General features: G+C 43.2%; 1 protein-coding gene across 1 annotated transcript in view; it reads right to left on the reverse strand.

Moving 5' to 3' along the window:
- STXBP2 (syntaxin binding protein 2) overlaps positions 1 to 21,541 on the reverse strand; it is a 290,447-nt gene that overhangs the window by 196,680 nt on the left and 72,226 nt on the right. Inside the window, exon 4 of the mRNA XM_085654395.1 lies at positions 19,629 to 19,705. Coding sequence (XP_085510521.1) covers positions 19,629 to 19,705 — 77 coding nt within the window. The remainder of the gene's footprint in view (positions 1 to 19,628; positions 19,706 to 21,541) is intronic.

Raw genomic sequence — 21,541 nt, forward strand, 5'->3', positions numbered from 1 at the left:
ATACAGAGGTAAACAGGAAGCAGTTGGGAGGACAATGCAGGAGAGTAAGGCAGAGGAAAGAATAAAAAAAAATAGAAGGTAAAGTAAAGACCAAGAAAAAGTGCACTCCCATGAAGTGTTGAAAGAGAAAGAAAAAAGGTAGTTCCCTAATGTGAGTGGAAGGACATAATAGACCATCCAGTCAAAATGATGCTGAGGAAGCTATGCTCAGGGGATGAACAAAGAAAATAAGAGGAAGGAAAGCCATTGAATAAGATGCAAGCAAATGAGAGTGAAATGAAAGCTAACCAATGGTATCAATGGGTTAGCCCATAACCCATTGCAAGTTTTAATATATATCGCAAGAGGCCTTTCAACAACAGACGGCTAAAAGCATTCTTTAGACAAGACCTAAAAAGAAGGCAACAGGGACAGTGGGAGTTTCTTAAAAGAAAGTAAAACAAAATCATGAAGTATATTTTTCATTCTATCACATCAGTGCTCGCACTGCCAACCAGCTCCTTCGCTCTGAGCCACTGCCTCTCCCATCTGAGAACGAGACCTCTAGGTCACAGATGCTCGGGTCTTTCCAGGATGTCCACAATCTAGTTATCTAAAAGATCCTGTGGATAATGGCTGCTTTGCAGTAAAGTACTCACAGACAAACAAAAGTATCCAGCAGACTGGAAGCCTCTCTGCTATAAAAATACCATCATCAAGGTCTTACTTGATGTGACCTAAGCAGCAATTTTATTTTAACTTTTACACCTTTTACCAGCTCTAAAACAATTATGCTATACCACCAATTACTTTCATATTCAGCCAACTGCAGTGATCTCAAATGATAGTGGTACTTTCCTCAGTTGAAAGGCCAGTGTGCTTACCCATCTTGTGCTCAATACTAACAGGAATTATCAGCAAATTGTCTGAATGTGTGACTCGAATGACTGGACTTACACTTTGAAGTCTCTAATCATGATCTACAAGGCTTCACTCAGAAGCAACTGGCAGTCCCCATTCAAAAGGACACCTGCTCAATCCATATATTTTCTTCTGAAAGGTCTCCTCGCCGATGGTCTCCACTTAAAACTTCTTGATTCTATTTTTCTTCCCAGTTTCTCACCATTTCCCACAGTGTCATCTCATATATGCATAAGTCTCAAAGTGTCCCGTGACATAATATCAAAGAGGTCGTTTTGTGTGTGTTTTTTTAAACAATCATTGACATTTTATAGTGTTTCAAAACGGCCTATCTCTGAGCCAATGGGTGAAAAAACACACCTATCCAATGCAGAGTCTTCTATACACCCAAGCGTCACAAAGAGATTTACCGGATTCAAACGAACCACATTGGCATTTAGCAGCTTCCTGACTCCAGATACAGAGAGAGGCCATTTTGTAAGTTGGTTAGTCACTCTCAAGCTAACATTATAGTCTATGGTTGGTTGATATTAAGAAGAGTACTAACATCCTTTTGAAGTAAACAGATGATCGGTGCAATTACTCTATTGTGAGCGTCAGGTTGATTTTAAAACCTCCTGTCGCTAATATATGTTATTTCTTTGAGGGGTTCATATATTCAGTACTCAAATACCTTGGGTATAGAGGTGTTCCAGTGTAGAAACTCTGCAAGGAAGGAAACTGATTGTAAAATGAATTTATGAAATTATTTTAGAAGGTGATTTTAAGTGTTTACAAATGGTTGAATTTAAATAGAAAATAACCTTTATATGTGTAATACGTTATGAATCTGTCCCACAGAACATGGTTTGCACGAAATTATTCACCGAAACGTGTTGACGATTGTGGACAGTATACCGCTCGCCACTATGGAATACAGAAAGTATTAAAATCTATACAAATTGATTATTCAATGATGTGCAAAATAGGCTGCCTTTTAAAACAAATTAAGTTGTATGTATTTATTAATTTGATTGTTTTTGATTTGTGCTATATGGTTTTAACTGCAAGTGTATAATACTGATGTGTTTAGATTTAATACAGAATATATTTTTGAATATTCCTCCACTTGTGTGGTAAGTTTTTTCACAGTTCACACACATTGGGGGGTTTCTAAGTTTGGTCTTAGGGGAATTCTCATTGTTCTTTGGCCGCTGTTGACCATATCCCCTAGGCTGAAGGAGTCTCATTCTGTTTAGCACCCTAGTACCGTTGAATCTGCATCACTAAAGATAGCTACTGTTTTGCGAAGTGGGCTGTTTTCTATGCCCTTTGTTAAAAACATGGGCTTCCATCTTATCCCATTCCACCTTCCTGCCATATCTGACACCCCAACGAAGGTTATCTCCTTTGCTACAATTTACCCCTCCCGTGGGCCACTGCTCCAAGGCGACTGCAACACTAAAACAGTAAGTGTGCACTGAGCCCTCATGCAAGCATAGATGGGTAGTAAAACAGCCAAAACTGGGGTTCAGTCAGGGCCACTAGAACAATGCAATTTTGTAAAAATGACAAAATAATGAAGCAATACAATCACAAAATGTGCAAAATTACGCCCCATAAATTGCCTTTTCTTGTCACATAATTTAGTCAACCCTGCCACGTGATTTGATCCGACCCTGCCGCATAATTCCAGTGACCCAGGGTTTATTTGGCTGCTCATACCACTCAACTATGTGCAACTGTTTAAGCATCAGACACAAAGCCTGCTTGGGAGCTAGTGTAGGTTTTAACTTATAGGACCTCCATCATGACACAGATTTATTAGTTTTGAGAAGAATGTAAGTGTATTACCAGTTGAAACCTTGAGTGCTCTGTTTTAATGGACACTTATAGAAATGATTCTAGGAAGAATGATTACTTATTACTAAAATATATACATATATATGGTTTACATATGCACAGTGCTTTTTGCCAAAGGCTGGGACCTCGTAGCACCATAAATGTATATCGCCATTCCCCACTATGCCACCCAGGATTCAATTCTGTGACTTTCTGGTCACGCACAGACTCTGCACTGATCGGATTAGCTAAGTGAGGTGTCATAATGTAAAATAGAAAATTTTTCACGTATTAGTTTAGCTTGCAATTATTTTTCATTTCAGGTGTGTGCATGTTTCTTTAAAATGCAGTTACTTGACATGAAGAACATAAAATAGTAACTAAATACTTTCTTATTTTATCCACATCTTTGACTGTGCTGTGCCCCAGTTTCTATCCACTTGAACCTCTGCATATAAATGAGGACATCCTCAAAACGTGCCAACCAAAAATGGTTGTGCTGCTAGGCCGTTTTCAATTACAAGTCCTTGTAGATGCATCTGCGCACCCCTGGGAATGAATTCACGGTTTGAAGACCTCTGCTATTTATACATGCTAAGGAGTGCAAACGTGAAACAACTTCGTACAGTAATCAGTCTGAAGTTTATGTTCCCTCTATGAGCTTCACCTGCTGAGATCCTGCCCTTCTCATTATGCAGAAGGCATAGGTGTAAGCCATTCCTAGATGAGGTGTGCTCCAGTTTTAAAAGGGACAGAACTGAAATTGAGGTTTATGTTATTCAGTTGACCAGAGGTCAACAGGGCAAATGAGTAATATTTGTTTAGTAGGGTAGAGTAAGAGGGCAACAGTAGGCACAACGGAAGAAGTTGAGTGGTTAGTGGCATTAAAATTACACATAGGTGTGGTATCACTGGCAGGACAATGCTATGCCAAGCAGCCAGTCACCTAGTTGTAACACCACTAGTTCTAGATGACCCTGCTGTTGACCAAGGAAAGTCCCTTTTCAATGTTCATGTAAGTGTGGATGAGGGAATATGGCTTCTTCACTCTATCAGTTACATTACGGGGTAATTTACTCGGAGGAGTTCTACAAAGACAGACAAGCGTACCCAACGGAGACCCACAGCTCCTCCGCTCCCATAGAACTTGCATCCTCCACTGAAGACTAACATATCTTTACTGCACCCTAGTGGCTGATTGTGAAGAACATAATCCGTCCCTGGTCTCTCTTGTGTTTTAATTTGTAATTGGGCTCCTAAAATGCAGTTGGGTGCCAGCGTTATCCAAACAATGGCACAATTATAAAACAGTGGTGCTGTCCTTTCTATTATGTGTGTGCTGCCTTCGAAGTACAGCAAATTAGCTTTGTTATCACATATCCTGCAACTGATTTTCAACTGACTCATGCCAAAAATGGGCAGCCTATCTCAAATCAGCAGAGTTGGACAGTCTTAGCAAGGGTGGCAATGAGGAAAGACTAACAGCAGTCTCAAGAGGACAGGAGTTAAAATCCATCTAATAATACATGTATTGTCATTTCACACAGTGAGGTAAGTGCATGTTCTATCTCCTTGCAAAATTTATTCACATTGGTACAATTTTGTAATATACTTATGTATATTAACAAGCATGTACAATGCAATAGGTCTCACAATGACATTGTTTTGAGCTATTGGCATTTTAAATGACAATGCCTTCTATTTGAGCTATTGGGTTTGCAAATGACAATGTGTTTTATTTATGTTTTGGTTTTTAAAACAAATAAAAGGCATTGTCATTTGCAATGCTAATAGCTTAAAGTTTCGCAAAAGTACACCTTTACTGCACATTTTGCACTATTGAATTGACCCAAGGCAGCACTGCGCAGTGTATGTAGGGTTTGTACGAACATCATAGGTGTAAGAAGTTAGATCCATGAAAGATTTCTAGGATATACAATCATACATACAATGGAAGGTATCAAAATACAAACATAATAAATTCATTGCAATTGTTTTACCTACTATGGGGTAATCCTGAAAATCTGGCTTGGATCACTCCCTTTTGAATGTACGATGGACATCTCTCTATAGACAGACAGTGGATGAACGCTCACTTGTGCTCACACAGCCCGTGCGTAGGAATTTCCAGACCTGGGGTTCTAGTTACGGCTTAGTAACAAGTTTATTTCTGTTAATAATGCAGTGCACATGGTCGGGCTGAGAGCAGGGCTATACAGAAAGTCACTCCTATTTTCCTATCCTTAGCATGGTACCTAATGTACGATTAAATCCATGAACACCACTGAAGGATTTATGTAGGAAATGACAATTTTGTGCCAAAATAATCTTGCTGCCTACTAAAAGTGCAAATATACATAGTTTGAAACTTCTTTTATTTGTAAAAGGCATCTTGCTGGTGTGACAGCACATCAAACATTGCTACACCAGAAACGCATAATTAACTTACATCTTGAAAAAAATCAGTATGCAAAAAAGTGGATTTTATGTACAGGGCCAATGGTGGCCGTCAATGGTGTGAGCTGGTGAGTCACAGAGGTATTTTTCATCATCAAAGGCATACCAGGACAGTTGGCACTGCTCCTCCGAAGCCATGTAGTCGCATCACCCATGCACCCTTGCTCAAAGTCTCCACTGAGTCCAAAAATATCAAACATGCTACCTTCCAATGTGCTGTTTCGAAATGATAGTGTCTGCTGGGAGCCAGCTAGGAGCATAATTCGCGAAAAATTAAAACAATCCCTCAGGAACAACTCCTTGCCCTTCCTGGCCATCGAGGTTTGACGTTACACTACTTCATTGAGGGTCGTGCAGACTGGAAAGGATTGCTTTCCCTAATTCTTAAAATGAATTTTTTTTAGAGAGTCTCTCTGTAACCTTTCGCGAATCCTCATTGTGTAAAAACAATCTAACATCTGCTTACAGCTCACAAATGTGACGTTCCCTTGAGGTGCCTTTGAAATCACACAACACTTGTTCTAAATCTGCAGCCATGCACCACCAACAAAAGTGTGAGGTGCAACCTTTCTGCCTTTTACACCACCGGAGCGGTTATTTAAATTTTACTGAGCTTATATGACATGGTCGCCATGCCATAAACCTTCAGAGCAGTAAAACCAATAATCAAATCAAGCTACCCATCTCTATGCATAACATTACAGCTGCATCCAATCAACTCTGGTCTTTCAAAATCCATTTCAAACCCCCTTAGGTTGAGTTTTACGTGGGCGGACTGTCCAAACATATAGTGCCAGGCTGTCAATGGTGCTCGGGTGTGTAACAAGACAGTCTTTTTCCACGTGGGAATGACCAAACAAAAGAATGAATGGGAAGATGAACAAATGAATGAATGCTTGGTTGTAGCGCAGCTTTGTAAACCAGTTCGATACTGGCCACATCACAACAGTGCATTTTCCCAGTAGAACAAGATTCCCCCCTGCTCTATTGGATAAAAAGTGTTTTGTCTAATGAGCACAATGCAGCCACACCTAAGCTGTCAGGGTCACGTCAGATCAGGTAACAGCCTCCGGCATCTGACCCCATCTGCTTGGACAGACCAGCTCGCATTATGTTTAGTTCACATTGATGCGTCCGTGTCGTTACACTGTTTCTTGTGTGTCCTTGGCTTATATTGGCTGTACCCATATATCCATAATCCCAAATAAAGGTTTCTCAGTGGGGATTTTAACAGGGACAGCACGGTGACGGACACCTCTCCTTGGGGGTTGCACAGGCTCCCAGCACATGGACAGCAGAACCACCCGCCGAGTGCGTCCCGCTGACCCCACTGTGCAGGATGCCAACACGGACCTCTTCCTGTGCCGCCTGCCTGCTACCCTCCCAGCCCCGGGTTACAGAAGCCCCAGAGCTGCGCACTGCCCCTCTCACGGGCACAGCAGCGCGGGGACTCACCGGGCTGCTGCAGGTGCTGCTCTTCCTCCAGAGCAGCAGGCCGCTTCTCAGAAGGCCGGGCAGCTCGCGCAACTTGTGCTTCAGCTGCACTTGCAGCTCCCGGTCGCCGTGGCTCTGGGGGCCAGCCTCACCCCCACCGCTACCCGTGGCCATGTCCTTGGAGGCGGCTGAGGCGCATTCAGGCAGGGACAGCGTCCTCCCACGCCCCAGCATGGTCATTCTTTATCGCTCGCCGCCTGCTCGGTGCCCGGTCCGCATTTGAGGGTTCGCGGCACGGAAGTTGCCCTTGGGTGCAATGTGCTAGTCCGAGAAACCGAGCTGAGCTCGCATCCTGAGCGCACACGGCTCAAACATTACACTGTCAGCGTGTAACACAACTACGATCGCTTCTTTAAATATATTTTGCACTCACGGAGAGACAAACCAACCAGAGGCGGGAGGCAGCATGACTGTTACCTTCATATCTACACGCACATCATCGCCGTTGCTGCCCATGAGACAGCGAGTCTACAGCCTGTCTTGATCACGCTGCCTGCACACGCCAGTAGGCTCTCTGATTGGTTGACAAGGTCCACCAATCACAAAGCTTATTTGGTGGTTGCCAACCAATAAGAGAGCCAACTAGCCCGTGCAGACAGTGTGAAAAACACTGGGCTGAGTGAAAACATATGCGCTTGTCGCGATGGGCGGCATTACAAAACTGCAAGGGCAGTAACAAAAATGACTTAAAGCCAATTGAAAGCCAGAATTAAAACATAAATCAGGACGCGAGCGAATCATAAATGATTCGGACACAGGGGCGTGGATTTAAGTCCTCTTCTTTCTAGTGTTTACTATAGCTCTCGCAGGCGAGGAGCGCATGCTCGCTCCAACGCCAGGCGAGACGTAAAAAGGATTAAATTGGTCACCTTCAAGCGATTTTAGAACATTTTCCTACCTATAACAATCTACCAGGGCAGAAGTACACGTTCATTTTGATTGTCAATTCTTTATTGATTTTAAACAGCGAGAATACATAGCCTCATCAAAGGTTGCCATATCCACAGTCCATGACAACAAAGACCTCAGGCTGGTGTCAAAATCCAGCCAAGATTTCATGTGCCAGAACGTGTCAGAGGTATCCCAAGAACAATCAGGACCACTGAAACCCTTACCCCTACTAGCATAGCCCTCAGTATGTCACCCTAGACAAACAGGGAGAATTAATTCACTAATACAGATGATTTTTACGTAGTCAAGTAAAATGGTCCATCGCATGCCCTCAACAATTGCTTTGAGGGACACCAACAAAACTGAATTTCTCATCTCCCAACTAGCAGTTACATGCCCCATAGAACAAGAAAAAAATTAATTTGTCTGCCCTCTGCCCTCACACATATTTGCGCCTCCAAAGGATTTGTTTCTCTACTGCAAAAAAGGGATGGGAAAGGAAAAGAGAAAACCAGAGTCAAGCACTGTACGACCCTCCAGGACATATTCTGACATTGCCTTATTACACGTTCAGAAATCTTCCCCACACTGCCTCAAAAGGGGGTTGTGGGGTCTCTCAATTTTATAAATCAACTTTTCATATTGTGCTATTTCATACACATCTTCTAGCCATTTCCTGTATGTCGAGATTGTGTTTGTCCTCCAATATCGTTATATAGCTATTTTAGCAGGTGCTAAGGCTGCTGATAACCATTTTTTCGCATGGGACTGGAAAGATGGCAGATCTGAAGTATCATGATGGGTCACTAGCCTAGCCATTAAGTTGGTTACCAAACCTAATTCCCCAGACAATGGGTCCCAAATCTGTGTCCAATAAATATTGACATACCCAGGCATTCCCATAAAATGTGTACTATATCCCAAATTTCCAGTCCACAACTTCAGCATCGCGAGTCAGTACTTAGTTTAGCTTTAAACATTCAAACCAAAGACCAGTGCCACCCATGAAGAATTTTAAAATAACTTTGCTTCAACCGAGCCAGTCTCAAGCTTTTTATCTAGTCCCCCTATAAGGACCTGCCATTCATCGTCTTCAAATTTTGAAGGCGTGATTCCCACCATTTACGTAGTGTTGGTGATGTATCTTAGGAAAAGGCATAGTTTATTAGAAGTGAGTATATGTTTGGGGTCGTGCCCTGAAATTCTTTCCATGTGTATATGTATTTGTGGATCGGGGATAGTGTCCCCAGAAGGTCCTGTCCCAGTTTGTCTCTCAGGACACGCATGAGTTGGGTATATATCCAAACTTGTGCGATGGGGAGCTGAAATTCATGCTGAAGATCTACAAATGTTTTTATTGAACCCTGGGTGAGCAAGTCTTCTATGGAGCACATTTTGTGACTTTTCCACATATTCCAACTTATTTTTGCCCTCCACATCCCATTCTGAGGGTCATGTTATGCCAGAGTGGCGCTTTAGAATGTAAAAATGCTGTAAATTTGGTCAGTTTGTGTGCTCTCTATCAGGCTTCATGCGATGATTGTAGGACTGGGTTGATCCTATGCTCACCCATCATTGGCAGTGAGTAATAGGTTGACAGCCTAGCCTCCCCTCCCCCCAGTCCTTAGAACATGCATGTCTAATTTGGCCCAAGTTGCTGCTTCCCTATGCATTTTTATCATGTACCAAATGGGCCAACTTGTGAAAAGTCCATTAGCAGTCCATGTGTGGTAAACATAACCTGCCCTTTTCCGTGGCAGGGTATAGTTTAGAACTTTTCAGCCTGGGTTTTCCCCTTCTCGATATGAATGCACAGATGTCCTTGTCTAAAACTTGTAGCATGTGTGGGGGAACTGGCAAAGGCAGCATCCCCAAGATATAATTAAACCCTGAGGGCCGGATTCATTTTGATTTATTTGCACTTCTCCCTCTAGTGACAGGTTCAGATGCATCCATCTTATGAAGTCAACTTGTGTCCTTTCAATGAGGGGAGAGATGCTATCTCTTACATATTCACCAAGCCTGTTTACAAGAATGACAAAGTATTTAAATCGATTTACATAGTTGCGCATTCGAGGGAGTCTCTATCCGGCTTGGGAATTAACGCAATCTTGGCTTTCTAGAATTTCGAGGGCAGTCTACTCATGTTTAACCCCTCAAGAAAAACCTTACCCAGCAATGGTACAACCAGGAATTTAGTGATTTGATAAAATTCCACCAAATCGCCATCCTACCCAGGTGACTTCCCCAATGTCATATCATCAATTGCCTTGCTATGTCATTTTCTGTTATGGCGACGTTTAGGGAATCAGATTGAATGTGTGTTAGTATAGGCATCGTACGTCTGTCCAGGAAGTCTTCTTCAACCTCCCTATCATCATCATCCTCTGAGGTATATAACCATGTATAAAAATCCGGAACTCTTTAAGTATATCACCCGGGTCCTTCAGTAGTTTAACCATGAATGTTCCTTTCACTTCTACTTGTGTAAGTGGGCAGCTAGGAATCAGCCTGCTTTCTCTTCACTCTCATAATTCCGCTGGTGAATCCTAAACAACACTTTCCCTGCTTGCACTCTGTACAGATCATTCAGCTCACATTTCACTTTAACCAGGTCTCTAAGGGTTATTAGATTGGGCGTTCGGGTGAATTGATCTGTGAGGTGTCTAATAGATGCTTCTGTAGACTTGCGTTTGGATTCCCCTTCCTTTTTGGCTATACCATTCTCGGCATTTCTAAAACGTATGGCTAACCAGAATGAGCCTCCCAGCGCTAAGTGGAAAATGAAGACCATATTTCACACAGCAATCAGATAAACAGTTTTTATTTGCTTCCGAAAGCTTAATTCATCCTCTCTCCTGAGGATCTTAATGGGCAGAGAGTTCCACTGCTTGGGAGCAAGGCAGGCAAATGATCGTCCCCCGCATCTTAACTTTTTGGGAACTGTGAGTTGACAAGAGGTAGTAGATCGTAAGGTCCTCCTAGGGTTTAAGGTCGTATCAAGTGTGGTAACAATATGGGGGCCCCTTCTGTACACAACAGTGTGGACTAAACAGAGGGCCTTAAACTGTATCCTTTGTTTGACAGGAAGCCATTGTAAAGAGGCCAATGCCGCTGTCAATCAACTATATTTAGGGATCTTTAATAAAGTGTGCACCGCTGCATTTTGTAACACTTGAAGTCTTCTCACGACAAATTGAGGGATTCCAGGATAAAGAGAGTTGCCATAGTCTAAACGAGACACGACTAATGTCTGCACCACAAGTCTATGAGAGGTTGGAGGTAAGAACTGTAAGATTTTCCTGAGTAGTCTCAGAATACTAAAACAGAAGGCAGCTAATCTTTGCACTTGTACCAACAAGGTAAACTTGTTGTCTATCCAAACACTGCCCTGCCTCTCATCAGTTTGACTCGAATACATGCTTTCCCAGCTCCCCCATAGCATAAGGGAAGATTGGTACTGAACCCTCATTTTCCACCAAGAACCTGTGAACATTTGTGCATAGCCTCTCCTTATCTGTAATGGCAACACATTCATGCGCCCTGGGATGGCACGAACAGATTAAAAGCATATTTGAGTTCCACCAAGTCACGGTTAGACAACCCCCCCTGGAAGTTACGAACGCATATTGTACATCATAGAAGATAAGGTGTTGTGAGAAAGTAATCTATTCAAGTCTGTGTACCGTGAACACACATGGTAAATATATCTCTTGGGTACAACAGTGGCCATGGTTCTACCAGGGCATGGCCTGTAATACACTCTCTGAAAAAGCCTCTTTCTAGGTTATGATTCATGCCTGGTTTATCTGATCTGTCTGAGTGTATCTGGTGTGACATTCCAATCGTCCCCAATCAGAACTTTAAAGTAACCAAAGGAATAACTAATGCAACTGGAGAATACATAGATCTGATTATTAGGTATGAGTTACAAATTTGATTTTCATGAATATATACCTGCCCCCTTTGTCTACCCATGTATGGTGTATGTGTATGCCTTTCCTTAGTAAACTCACAAGGGGCAATTGTACAAAAGTGCCCCCTTTTGACATGGTCACCCCAGCTTTTTGCCTTTATCTGATGCAATTTGGACAGAACTTCACTGGGTTCCTGCTATCCAGGTCCTCAGTGCCACATCTCTTTCCCTAAAACTGTACAATTATTCCCCCAATTGGCAACACCTTTAGCTCCCCCTGCAAGTCCCTAGTAAATGGTACCCCTGGTAGCTAGGGCATAGGGTACTAAAGAGACCCCTAAGGGCTGCAGCTTGTATTATGCCCCTCTAAGAGATCCCTCGGCACCATCATGCAAACTGCCATTACAGGCTGTGTGCCATTGTGAATAGAAAAGTGAAGATATGGCACATACCCCATGTGCCATGCTTACAGACATTGTATGCAGTATAGGTAAGTCACCCCTACAGCCAGCAGGCCTCTCTGCCCTAAGGCAGGGTGCACTATACTATATGGGGAGGACAAGTGAACAGGGAAGCCGATTTGAGAAGATGTATTGGACACTGGTATTTACAAGTTCCCCAGGTACATGACGGCTTCGCTGAAACTAGAGATGTTTGGTATCAAACATCTTGTATTAATAAACTCACACTGTTTCCAATGATGGATTTACTAATACATGCATCAGAGGGCAACTTAGAGGTACCCCCTGAAAACCAACCAACTACTAGTGTGCTGGATGACTGGTGTAGACCATCCTGCCACCACAGACAGGTTTCTGAATCCCTGCAGGTGAGAGCCTGCGCTCTCCGAGGGCAGAAACAATGCCAGTTCTGGCCAGAGGTGTTATCACCTCCTCCAAGCACGATGGCTAATTGATCAGCATCTTAAGGCAGGAGGCTTCAAAGGCCTCCACCACCTTTGATATGCGACTCATGGCTTCCCCAGACAATGGAAATGCCACCCCCTTCACTGAGTCCATTTAACATTCCTCCATGAGGCTAGTTCCACCCCCAAGGAAGGCTGCCTGATGTGAACACAAAATTTAGAATTCCACCATCTTGATTTTGGCGGAATTATGCTTACTGGGTCAGGGTTAGGCCCCCTTCCCACTGGAAGTGGTCATATAGAGGGTGAAGGCACCCTAAAGGTAAGAAGCACATTGGCTACTACCTGTCGATCCTTGCAACACCCCTAAATTGCCCCTGATGCCAGGAATTAGATTCAATGGACACAGAAGAGGACAAAAAAGAGCTGCGAGAACTGAAGACTTGCTGTTGACATTTGGCGCCTAACCCTGCCTGTAGCAGTCTCGACAATCATGACCAGCGGCTTCGCCTGCAACTGAACATCTTCCAAGAACCTCATGAGACTGCCAGCCCTCTGCAAATTGCCAGGAATCTCCCTTGGAGTAGAGAACCAACTCCCGTGTAGTCCGAAGGCACAAAAGATGCAAAATTCGGTACACAGAGTTGCCGCTCCCTGGCGAGCCAGACGGAGCAGCTCTCCAGGAAGAGGTACCTGTGCTCCTGAATGCCAGATTGAGAGGACACCAGGACTGACCGGAGCCGCACAGGACCAATACCCGGACCCCTTGTAGCAAACCGAGCCTGTGAGAGTCCAATCTGGGCTCCCACTACACCAAGGCCAAGCAGCCATTGAGGGATGTCAGCACCACAGTGACCCACTTCGAGTGGTCCAGCTGTCATGATTTCTGCACCCTCAATCGGCGAGACCTACAACCGTAAGACCCTAGGACGCACAGAATCCAGCCGACCTGTCCACTCTGGGCTGAGCTCCCCAGCCCAGGTACTGATGAACCGGCTGTACCCCTTATCCCCAGGACCCTTGTGACCAGAGCCCCGAGGAGGGAACTCCGGGACTTGTTCTTAAGTCCCCCTCTGCAGCCTCTTTCTAGATGCCTCCCTTTCCACCGGCATCACACACAGTTACCAACCCAACCAGCACTTCTGCACCTGAACGCCCCTAGGCAGGCTAACAGGTGACTGCTGGTGGTACTTTGGACCATGGCCCCCTACAACCTTAAGTCCCGAAGGAGTCCCCCTGGAAACAGACAGCAAATACCTGTATGCAATATATGCATTTCTCCCATAGGAAAGCACTGCTGCGTAAAGACACATTTAAGTGAACTATTTACTTAACCTGTAAAAACTCATATTTAAAAAAGTACTTACTTGATAAAGTTCTTGATATTAAAATGTATATCAAAACGCGACTTATTTTTCTAAATTGGTCTCGAATTTATTCTGGAGCGTGTGTCTCATTTATTGCCTCTGTGAGTACAACAAAAGCTTAGCACTACCCTCTGCTAAGCCTAACTGCTCACCTACACTAAAACAAAAGACCACATTTAGTGTTATCATTTTTGCCTCTGTAAACCAATAAAGGTTGCCTGGACTCTGCAGGGTGTACCTTATTTTGTTCCACTATATAATGAGCCAGCGCCCTACAGCAATGACGCTTTATGTTTGGTTGGTGTCAAGCAGGTACTACTGAATGAGCAAGTGGTCGATGTGTGTCAAAGGGGACCTTCCAGTTGTAAGGAGCAATGCCAATTGGTTCGGTCTAATCTAGGGGTTGTGATGGAGTTCTGTATGCTGTGAGAGAAAATATCTGAGTAACCCCACTCCCTTGTCTCCGATATGTGAAATTGTCTAGGATAAAGAAATCTGGTACCCTACTCCAACTATTACAGCGTTTACATTCAACATAATGAATGATTCCCAAAATGATCTATAAACTTGGGCTAGTGGTGATGACTAAACCATCATTGCTCGAGAGCTAAGGCCAAACATCCAACATCATAATCAGAAGCAGCATAATTCCTAGAACAGAACTCAAAAGAAAAAAGCAAGGCTTTATAACACATAACTGTAGTTGGTTACTGCTGAGGGTCAGAGCCTGACTTATTATGTCAGATAACCACCTGACCCACTCAGACGTCACACAAAGGTCAAAATGCTATTCACACAGTCAGTACAGCTCGACAGGAACCAAGGTCAGTACGAGTATGCCCGGCTTAGCTATGTCATATCGAATGGCGGGCTGCCAAGATCCCACAGCACAGAGTAAAGTACGGATTTCTAAAATTGGTTTATATGATTAGTACGGTTCAGAAGATAAATTGCTGGTGGTGTAACACTCTGTGATTTGGAAAATGGAATTAACAAGATGGGATGTCGAGGGAAATGGTCTGCAAGGTCTGGGCCAAAAGCAAGTCAGTCATGATTTGATACTGGATTTCTGTTTCACTCTCCTTAGAAAATGAACTCTTTTTTATCATCTAGGGCAGATAAAGAGGCTTGGAGTCGCCAAGAAGTTAAGTGAATCCTCCTGCTCTGAAGGATGGGGTTGGTATATTTGGGGTTAAAAGGAATGAGGGAGGATCTAAGCTGCATGACAAAATAGGCCATTGTTCTACGTTGCAAATGTTAACAATGAGTATTTAGCAGGCATGTGAGACAACAATTCTATCTCACGTACCTCAATTGCTGTGATGCAGGTCCTCAGCCGAAGATGTCCTTGAAATCTTAAGTCTTCTGGAAGTAGATTGCTAATTTCCACTTTGAGTTGAAATGACAGTGTTGCACAATATTAGGGCTTGTGTTCCAAGAGATCTGCCCCAGTCTAAGTTCTTGAAAAGAGCTTGATTAAGAATGTATTGGCAGCAAAAAAGTCTTGATGGCTCACAATGAATCATGTTCCAATAGCGTTTATACATTCTGAAGAGAACTTTGAATGTGAAGCTGGCTTCCATGCACAGCCACTATTATATCCTTTAAGGCAACCTTTGAGACACTGTATTTCCAATGTCTAGTAATGGGATTCTCAACTTTGTATAGCCTCTCAGAGGATACTATTACAATTTCTCTCATCAGCTTGATGAAGTGGTTACTTAGAAAGAACTGCATTAGTAGGATGTATTAAGAGGTAAAAGAAAATGCAGCACTTCTGAGAAGATTTCTCTGTATAAATCGGGAGCCCTTGCTAGAAAGTCCTACAAAAGGAATGGGCCTGCCACCAAACATGGAAGATTTGCAATGCAATCATTTGTCCATGCACTTTGTGACGTTGACTCGTGTTCTGGATTCATTTTTCAGCCAGTAATTAATGTACTGCTTACAGGATGGACCTGGAATTGTAGTTGGTGTTGCTCAAGGAGGCCCATGAGGAGCTTAAACAGATCAGGGAAAGGGACAAGCAACCCTGCCGGGGATGGTCATAGTGATAGATTTAATGTTAGTTGAATAGATGTACGGAGTAATAATTTCAAGTCAGTAACACCGATTCCAGTTTATTCCAGCAAATCTTTTAATCAGAACACTGTTTGCAAATTAATGTATATAATAGGAAAGACTGAGCTATGAGAGAACATATGCTACTTCCTTTTAGCCAGTTGCTTCTCTAATCTAATTCTTTGTGCTAAAGGGCTTAACAAAGGGCTTAATATTCTAACGTACTCGAAAATATTTCAGCTGTAGTGAACTCAGCATGCCAGCAAGTCATCAACAAGAGATGAAATGTGGCTGACCACTACTGGGTGGGTGCAGGTTCTACACTAGAAATCCCATCAATAGATCAAAGAACCCAACAGTCATGGTCTTGTAGGGAAGAGGGAGACAGGGCTGTCACTCAAATCAATGAGATACTACATGATGGAAGTTGGGTGAGGATGAACACATGGAATGCTCCAATAGCAAAGGCAGTGAATGCATAGAATTGTCTTCCTCACCAAATGGTGACAACAAAATCAGCAGCAACAAAATATATGGCTGATATAGACAGGAAAAGTAAAGGTGGCAATGACAAAGGTGGAGGCCAGAAGAGTTTTGCAACACTGCAAGGGAACAATACCAGTATTTATCAGTTCATATCAAACTATGTACCACAGAGGTCTTCATTTATGTAAACTGTTTTATAAAACTACATATAAAGCAATTCAAATGATCAGTAATTGATTAATGTACAACACAGATCAGAGTCACACTACACTGTTCCATTTATTAGCCAAGTGAATAGGATGATCCTGGAGCAATAATAAAAACAAAGGTCATTGATGGAATGCTCCACTGCCTCTTTGAGCTACATTGGTGCTAAATCAGAGACCTGGAATGGAAATTATATACAGGTACCTGCAGCCGCCCAAGAAGGTTCTTCCTGATTAAACTGACCAGAAACAGTCTGGTTGTTACTTTGATGAGCTTTAGTTTTGTGTATTGCTTTGTGTAAGCGTAATTGTATTAATACAGCTCATATACTACCCTTGACGAGGCGCTGAAGCGCTTTTTGGTGAGTAGCACGCTACTCCGGAACCCAAAGGATTGGTGGTGGATTAGTATAGGGCAATGTAAGTTTATCTGACCAGTGCACATGTGAGTCTGTTAGTTTGCTTTAATGGGATAGAGGAGGGAAGAGCTTAGATATAGTTATTTGGAAGATCATATTTAGTTAGATGAGCTTTGGGATGAGTCAAGGAGGAGTAGGGTAGAGTATAGAAAGTGTTATTAGGGAGATCATAGTAGCAAAATGAGATTTGGGATGAGTCGAATGAGGGATACAGGAGGGGACAGTCTAGGGAAGTGGTTTTTTGAAGATAGTACTAAAATGAGGTTTGGGGTGAGTCACGGAGGGATAGAGGAGGGAAGTCTAGAAAGGGTTATATGGGAGATCATAGTAGTAGTCAGATTTGGGGTGAGTCAAGGAGGATAGATAAATTAAGAGTCAAGAAAGGACCTTAGGGAGTTCATGGTAGTAGAATATGCTTTGGATTGAGTCAGAGTGGAGGTAGAGGATCTATTGAGAGAGGTATAGGATCAGAAAGAGTAATGCATTCGAATGAGTTGAGGGTTTTGATTATTTTTTTCTTTCTACAGTAGGAGTTAAGTAATAAAATATGTGGACACATGATTACATAGAAAGGGTATACGTGTATAAGGGAAAATAATAAAGAGATATGAAATTGTATTGTATAAATTTCCATATGTGCAAGTATAGATAGACGTGTTAGGAATTCAGACTTTCAGATGGAATTGCTGCATGTAAAAGCCAATTTATTTATATATATATCCAAAACCCCTCCTGAAACAAAAGGGAAGAAGCCCACGGGGAAATTCATCTTGAAAGCACTTTATTGGACCTCTTGCTGGGCATAATGCATTTCGGCTGTAAATAGCCTTCCTCAGATGCCGCTAGAGTTCGGACGCCGACACACCAATGTTTAAAATTATATATATATATATATATATATATATATACATATACATATACACATATATATATATATATATACATATACATATACACACACACACACACACATATATGCACACACACTTATTATTTTCCTCAATATTTCACTAGTGAATCACTTATAGATACAATTGTTAAGATTATATTTACATATTGTGTTAGATAAACAGAGATCCATCAGCATCTAATCAAATAATGGATATGAAAACTATGCAGTGTCCTGTGCACATGTTAAGTATAAATTATTTATATATATTATATGTAGAACTTCCCACAATAAACAAAAAACGTCTTGTGAGGTTGAGCGTGCTGGAGCCTGTTTTATTACTGGGAACAGGAGTTGTAGAAATATATAATATATATATTTTTTTAACCATAATATTCACATTTGTTTATGTTTATGTTTATGAGATTTTTATTGCGCACGAATACCCTGGGGTGTCTAGGCGCATGCAGGACTTCCCAATAACAAAAGACAACTGAGGAGATTACTGGTTGAATAGCCAAGTCTTCAGGAGCTTACGGAACATCATGAGGGTGGGGGAGGTTTTTATGGCCAATGGGAGGGAATTCCACAGCCTGGGAGTTGCTTCCAAAAAGCGTCTGTCTCCCCATGTAGAAGTTCTGGTGCGTGGCACCGGAAGCAAATGCGTGAAGGCTGATCGTAGAGTTCTGTTGGGAACATAGATTTGGAAAGCGTCCTTCAGGAACTTAGGTCCTGAGTCATGAATGGCTTTATAGGCAATGCATAGAGCCTTAAACTTTATCCGACTCTTTACTCTCAGCCAGTGCAGATGGTGTATGGCCATGGAGGTTGGGTGACGAAATGGAATGTCGAGCAGCAACCTGGCTGCCGCATTCTGTACTGATTGCAGCTTGGTTAGCACCTGCTCCTGAGCATTGAGAAAAAGGCCATTGCCATAGTCCATTTTTGAAAAAACCAGGGTGGTAATTAAGGTTTTTCCTGCGGTTGAGGGAAGATATGGCAATAGCTTCTTGATTTTTCTCAGCATATAGAAGGAGGATGCCGCCACAGAGTTAACATGATGCTTAAAAGACAGTTTATTATCGAACATGATGCCGAGATTCCTGACCTTGGTTACTGGAGTGGGGGGGGGACCCATATCGATGGGCCACCAGGTCGAAGACCACTCAGGAGAGAGCCTGCCAAAGGTCAGCACCTCGGTCTTATCCGAGTTCAATTTTAAACTGTTGTCCGCCATCCATAAGCTAATGGCCATCATCCCCTCTTGGAATTTAGCGGCAACTGCGGGACCATCTTTTATGGTAGTCTCTTACCACAGCAGCGAGCGTGGCATTTTATGGTACAGGTGGTGTAAGAGTAAATTTGTCCAAATCTCTGCTGCTTGGGAGACAGGCACAAAGAAATGAGCCAAACCACACAAAGAGGGGACAGAGGCATTCCTGAGTCTTGAGAACAGGGTTCTTTCATGCATTTTACCCTCTGATTAGAGGACTAACAACTACTCAAGGGAAAAAGTCCAATTTGATAATGTTCAGTCTGCAAAATGTACAGGTACTTGGAAGGGCAAGTTTTAGGATGATCATTTGGCCCAAGAAGGTGAAAGCATCATACTTTGTTGTGTTATGGATCCAAAAAGACACTGTTCCTGATGTAGGTTCTACATAACCTCGGCTAATAGCTCTAGCTTCAGAGTACTAGAATGAAAGGAAATGATGTGGAGAGGTCCTTAGGTATCAATAACCTAACAAATAATAAGTAGAGCCACAAAATTTGAACTACTTTTCCATCTTCAGTAAGACATATGATAATTTTGAAACTCTTGCCCTTGACGGTCATATTACAGCAACAGGTCCTACCTTCTCAGTGGGACTAATCAGGTAAATGGCTTCCAAGCTGGGGATCGGCTCTCTGCGCTTGTTGATGTCTTCCACAACTAAGAACAAACAATATACAGATCAGCATGACAGTTGAGTGAGTTAACAGATTAAGTTTTCAGAGGCAGAAGGCTGTTGGGGCTGCATCAGAGTAGAGGTGTGTGGTCATGCGATGGGGCAGTGACAGAAAGGAGTCAGCAAAGGAGAAGCAGTAAAAAACCGAAGAGGCCTGTTCATTGAAATAAAATGTGCAGTCATGAGAAACGGAGGAGCAATCACCATCGTTCTAAGTTCTGGATCATACTAAAATGAAACAAGCATTGGCAAAGCCAATAGGTTTCACCCTTGCAAGAGTTATTGGCTTCGACAATGGGTTTTAGCCACGTTGTACACCAGTGTGGCTGATGGCCAATACAGTAGAATGGAGTGGGGTGGATTGTAGTAGATTGGTGTCGTGTGGAGTGGATTGGAGTGGAGTGGAGTGGGGGGAGTTAGGAAGATTAGCGAGATAGATTGGAGTGAGGTAAATTGGGATAGATTGGATTGGAGTAGATTCGGGTAGGGTAGAATGGAGTGGTGTAGATCGGGTAGAGTGATATATTGGGGTAGATTGGAGTGGAGTGGGTGGATTGGGAAAGAGTGGAGTCGGGTAGACCTGATTGGAGTGATGCAGAGTGGTGTAGATTGTAGTAGGGTAGACTGGGTGGATTATAGTAGGGTAGAATGGAGTGGAGGTAGATTGGAGTGGAGTAGGAGAGTGGGGTAGATTGGAGTGCCGTGGGGTATATTAGGGTGACGTGGTGTGGGGTAGATTGGAGTGAAGTATATTGGGGTGGAATGGGTAAATTAGAGTGATAGATTGGAGTGGGGTCGATTGGAGTTCAGTGTGGTAGAGAGAGGTAGATTGAGTGGGGAAAACTGGAGTGGGGTAGATTGAATTGGGGTAGAGTGGGTAGATTGGAGAGAAGTGGGGTAGAGTGGTGAGGGATATATTGAGGTAGATTGGAGTGGGGTAGACTGGGGAAAAGTGCAGTGGATTGGGGTAGGTTGGAGTAGGGTAGATTGGGTGGATTATAGTAGGGTAGAATGGAATGGAGTGGGGTAGTTTGAAGTGGGGTAGATTAGAGTGGAGAAGGGGAGTGGGGTAGATTGGGTTGGTGTGAGGTAGATTAGGGTGAGGTGGGTGAGGTAGATTGGAGTGGGTTGGATTGAATTGTAGCAGATTGGAATAGAGTGGGTAGATTAGAGGGATAGATTGGAGTGGGGTGTATTGGAGTTCAGTCGGGATAGAGTGGAGTAGATTGGAGTGGGGTATATTGACTTGGGGTTGAGTGGGTAGATTGGAGGGGAATGGGATATATTGAGGTAGATTTGAAGGGGAAGAGCAGAGTGCAGTGGATTGGGGTAGATTGGAGTGGAGATGAGTAGATTGGAGTGGGATAGATTGGGTGGATTATGGTAGGGTAGACTGGAGTAAATTGGTGAAGAGTGGAGTGGGGTAGAGTAGACTGGAGTTGGGTAGAATGGGTTAGGGTGGGGTAGACTGGAGTGAGGTGGATTGCATGGGGCAGATTGGAATAGGGTAGTTTGGGGTGTAGTGGTGGGATTGTGGTGGAGTGGGTTAGACTGGACAAGAGTGGGGTAGATGTGAGTGGCATGTGGTAGTGTGGAGTGCGGTTGACCGGGTAAAATAGAGCTGAGTGAGGGAGATTGGGGTAGATTGGAGTGGGGCAAATTGGAGTAGGGTGGAATGGAGTGTAGTGGGGTGCAGTTGAGTTGGAGAGATTGGAGTGGAGTTGAGATAGGAGTGGAGTGAGAATGATGGGAAGAGTGAAGTAGGGTAGATTGGAGTGTAGTGGGGTAGATGAAGATGGAGTGGAGTGCGGCAGATTGGG

This window comes from Triturus cristatus, chromosome 4_1 (genome assembly GCF_964204655.1).
Source record: "Triturus cristatus chromosome 4_1, aTriCri1.1, whole genome shotgun sequence".
NCBI classification, from domain to species: Eukaryota; Metazoa; Chordata; class Amphibia; order Caudata; family Salamandridae; genus Triturus; species Triturus cristatus.